The sequence below is a fragment of the Neltuma alba genome, unplaced genomic scaffold (genome assembly GCF_004799145.2).
Source record: "Neltuma alba isolate B1F8T4 unplaced genomic scaffold, ASM479914v2 tig00002405_pilon, whole genome shotgun sequence".
In the NCBI taxonomy this organism is placed as follows: Eukaryota; Viridiplantae; Streptophyta; class Magnoliopsida; order Fabales; family Fabaceae; genus Neltuma; species Neltuma alba.
In genome coordinates, this window is record NW_021632851.1 from 18,688 (window position 1) to 21,691 (window position 3,004).

At 41.4% G+C, this 3,004-nt stretch overlaps 1 protein-coding gene across 2 annotated transcripts; it reads left to right on the forward strand.

Annotated features, from left to right (window-relative positions):
* The first annotated feature begins 856 nt into the window (after window positions 1–856).
* LOC114725581 (ethylene-responsive transcription factor ERF110-like) lies at window positions 857–3,004 on the forward strand. 2 transcript variants are annotated; one of them, XM_028912111.1, is made up of 2 exons: window positions 857–1,578; window positions 1,891–3,004. In XM_028912111.1, the coding sequence occupies exons 1-2, from the start codon at window positions 1,260–1,262 to the stop codon at window positions 2,673–2,675; spliced, it is 1,104 nt and encodes a 367-aa protein (XP_028767944.1). In that variant the 5' UTR covers window positions 857–1,259; the 3' UTR covers window positions 2,676–3,004. The 2 variants fall into 2 exon arrangements, with proteins under 2 accessions (XP_028767944.1, XP_028767952.1); XM_028912119.1 differs by having other exon boundaries at window positions 859–1,578; window positions 1,894–3,004.

Here is a 3,004-nt window from a genome sequence, read left to right on the forward strand (position 1 = left end):
TGACTTGTTATGGGCAGATAGCTCAGCTGCGCAAATTAAAGAGTTCAATTCAAAGATGAACTTTGTTTCATCCCAAAACGAGCCGACCGTGTTCAGGGGGGTCCAATGGATCAGAACTTGCCCCCACGTGGCACCAAAATATTAAATCTGAGTCAAAAGTCCTTTAGCCCACCACCATGTGTGAACATCCTAACAAAGGCGGCAGCCCGTTACATGACTTCGTTATCTATTTCAAGCGACAATTACGTCCCATGACCCATACTTAATGAAAATTGCACGGAATGCCCTAGGAATAATAATTATATTTTGGGGTAAAAGTTATTATCTGAATACTTAATGTCGATCCCTTTTTAAAAATTGAATACTAAATTTTATAAACTTCGCCATCGAGATTATGTAATGTTTTCAAAAATTTTGTACTTATGTTAACATTTCAGTAATAATAAACTTAGGTTTGCAAAAAAAAAAAGTAATGATAAATTTAAAAAAATATACGACCATATAAGAGTTAGGTTTTTTTTTTCTTTTTATTGATTCATCTCCAAATGTATAATGTACAGTAACTTTTGTGCCGACGGTATGTCTGGATAAAATAATAAATTTTCTGAAAGACATGATAAGAAATCCTTAAAATTTGACGGTATGTTTTAATCTTTCAGAAATGTATCGTCTTTATCATTGTCTATTTAATTTTGAACTTTGTTCGAGTCTGAGTATTAAAATGTAATTTCCCCTCTCATTTTCAGAGTATTTCTTATTTTTAGGTAAATCAATTATAGGGTATTTAATTCAGTATTTCCATTATATTTATACTAGCAGATTTTATTATTTCTTGGAAGAATTCAAATATCAAAAAGAAGAATTTTATTAGAAAGGAGGTGTCCATCGTGCATGCATGTAAAAAGGAAGTGGGGTGTTTGTGCCTGCGAGTTCTATTTTAATGGCGATCCGTTCCCGTTTGATCTCTCTAACCAACCTTATATAACCCTTCGGTTTCTAAGAAAATCACCAAAAGGGTCCTCAGGAATCGGCGAAATAAATCCTGGGTACATCTTCCTTTTCCCTTTTGAAGAAGCGGTATTTACATATGCTTGCTCACGGTGGCGCACCATCGGCGATCAGGGGAGCTCGTGAGGTCCACGTCAGAACGCGGCGGCGGCGAGGGAAGTACTCACAACCGGCAGTCCCAGTCGGCAGGGTTTAACGGAGCTGAAGAGGCGGCTGTAACGACGACAATAGCTGAATCCGTGGAGCCTGTGATGTCAGAGTATGGCAGAGCCGGAGAGTTGTCGGCAATGGTTTCGGCGCTTACGCATGTGGTGTCATCAGGTTCATCTGGACACAGAGACACTAATGAATGGCTCCAAGGAATAAGTGGTTTTCCTATGATGTCACCTTTTGGTCATGTTTCATCTCCTCGTCTGTCTCCTTCTTCATCTTCCTCAGGTCCTCTTATGGGCTCTGCCTCTGGTTCATGGCTAGGTCAGAAAAGAGGCCGTCAGGAAGAAGAAGAAGCCGCATTCAAAGCCGCCATTGGTGACTTCGCTGCATCATCACAGAACGAGTCTGCATCAACAGGTGCAATTAGTTAACTTGATTCTCACTTCACATGTCTAATCAAATACAACAAATGGTTTTGTTTGAACCTATTCGCACTTTGATCTTACTTAGTAACCTAGAGAATAGTTCAATATGAATTATATTGCATGTATCAGACAGAACTTTTTCACCTGAATATTGCACCGAACAGATTCTGTACGAGCTTCATACGATAAAGATATAAATGTAGTGCCATTTTCTAACCATGAAGAATTTGTATGAGTGAGTTAACGGCGTTTTCTAAGCATAAAGAAGAGTGTGTATGTGTGAGTTATATTTGTCTTTGATTAGCAGTGACGGAGGTGGAAGCTTCGAATATCACTGCAACTGACGCACCGGTGGTGGCTACTTCGGCCTTACCGGTGATGCCGTCGAGTGAAACTGTTTCCTATGAAGAAACAGGGGAGAGGAGGAGGAGGTACAGAGGGGTGAGGCAGAGGCCTTGGGGTAAGTGGGCAGCGGAGATTCGCGACCCCCACAAGGCGGCAAGGGTCTGGCTTGGCACGTTCGACACGGCGGAGGCGGCCGCGAGAGCTTATGACGAAGCCGCATTGAGGTTCAGGGGTAGCAGAGCCAAACTGAACTTTCCGGAAAACGTCAGAGCAGTTCCGGTGCCCGTTCAAAATTTTCCTGCCACCACCCACGTCCTTCAGCAGTCCCCGGCGGCGCTTCCGTTCATGCAGGCGTCGTCTTTTCAGGGGCCCTCTGATTTGGTCAGAGACTATTGGAATTACTCCCAGATGCTCCAGAGTTCCGGCGACTTCCAAGGTCAACGGCAACCACAGCCGCCGCAGCAGATACCGCCGGGTTTGGTGCAGCAATGGCTCTACAATTCTCAATTGAGTGCTCTTCAATCGTCTTCTTCGTTGTTTTCACCATCATCATTGTCGTCATCTTCATCTCCCACTACATTTTCACCTTCTAGTCAGTTATCCCCTGCTTCATTTCCCCTAACTTCCGGTCAGCAAATAGGCTATTTCCGACCACCGGGAAACCAGACTCAGGGCGGAGACACCTCGTATTTTCCTACGTCAACATGGTCAGACACCGGCAACTATCCTCCGCCGTCCAGGTGAAGAGAATTCTTGAAATAAATTTGGTGTCAAAGTATTTTGTTGACTAAATTGACTATGAATAGATGTATAAGCATATACAACAACCATACGTTAGTCATTTAAACAAACAAAAACAAAAAAAAGAGTGTCCATACCAGAAATTGTTGGTCTCCATATGTTTATATTCTATTTATAGTTAATTCGGTCTATACAAATTTGATACAGTAGATCTGCTAAAAAATTTCTTTTTATTCAAAGACGTTATTTATTGTCTTTACAATATGCAGTGTATTGCAAAGAAAAGGAGTATTTCAATTTCAATTTCAATTTTATTGTTAATTTTATTTAAA

Coding starts and splice junctions, on each gene's coding strand:
- LOC114725581 (XM_028912111.1), top strand. CDS start 1,260: ATGTCAGAGTATGGCAGAGCCGGAGAGTTGTCGGCAATGGTTTCGGCG. Junction 1,579..1,890: donor GAACGAGTCTGCATCAACAG/GTGCAATTAGTT, acceptor GTCTTTGATTAG/CAGTGACGGAGGTGGAAGCT.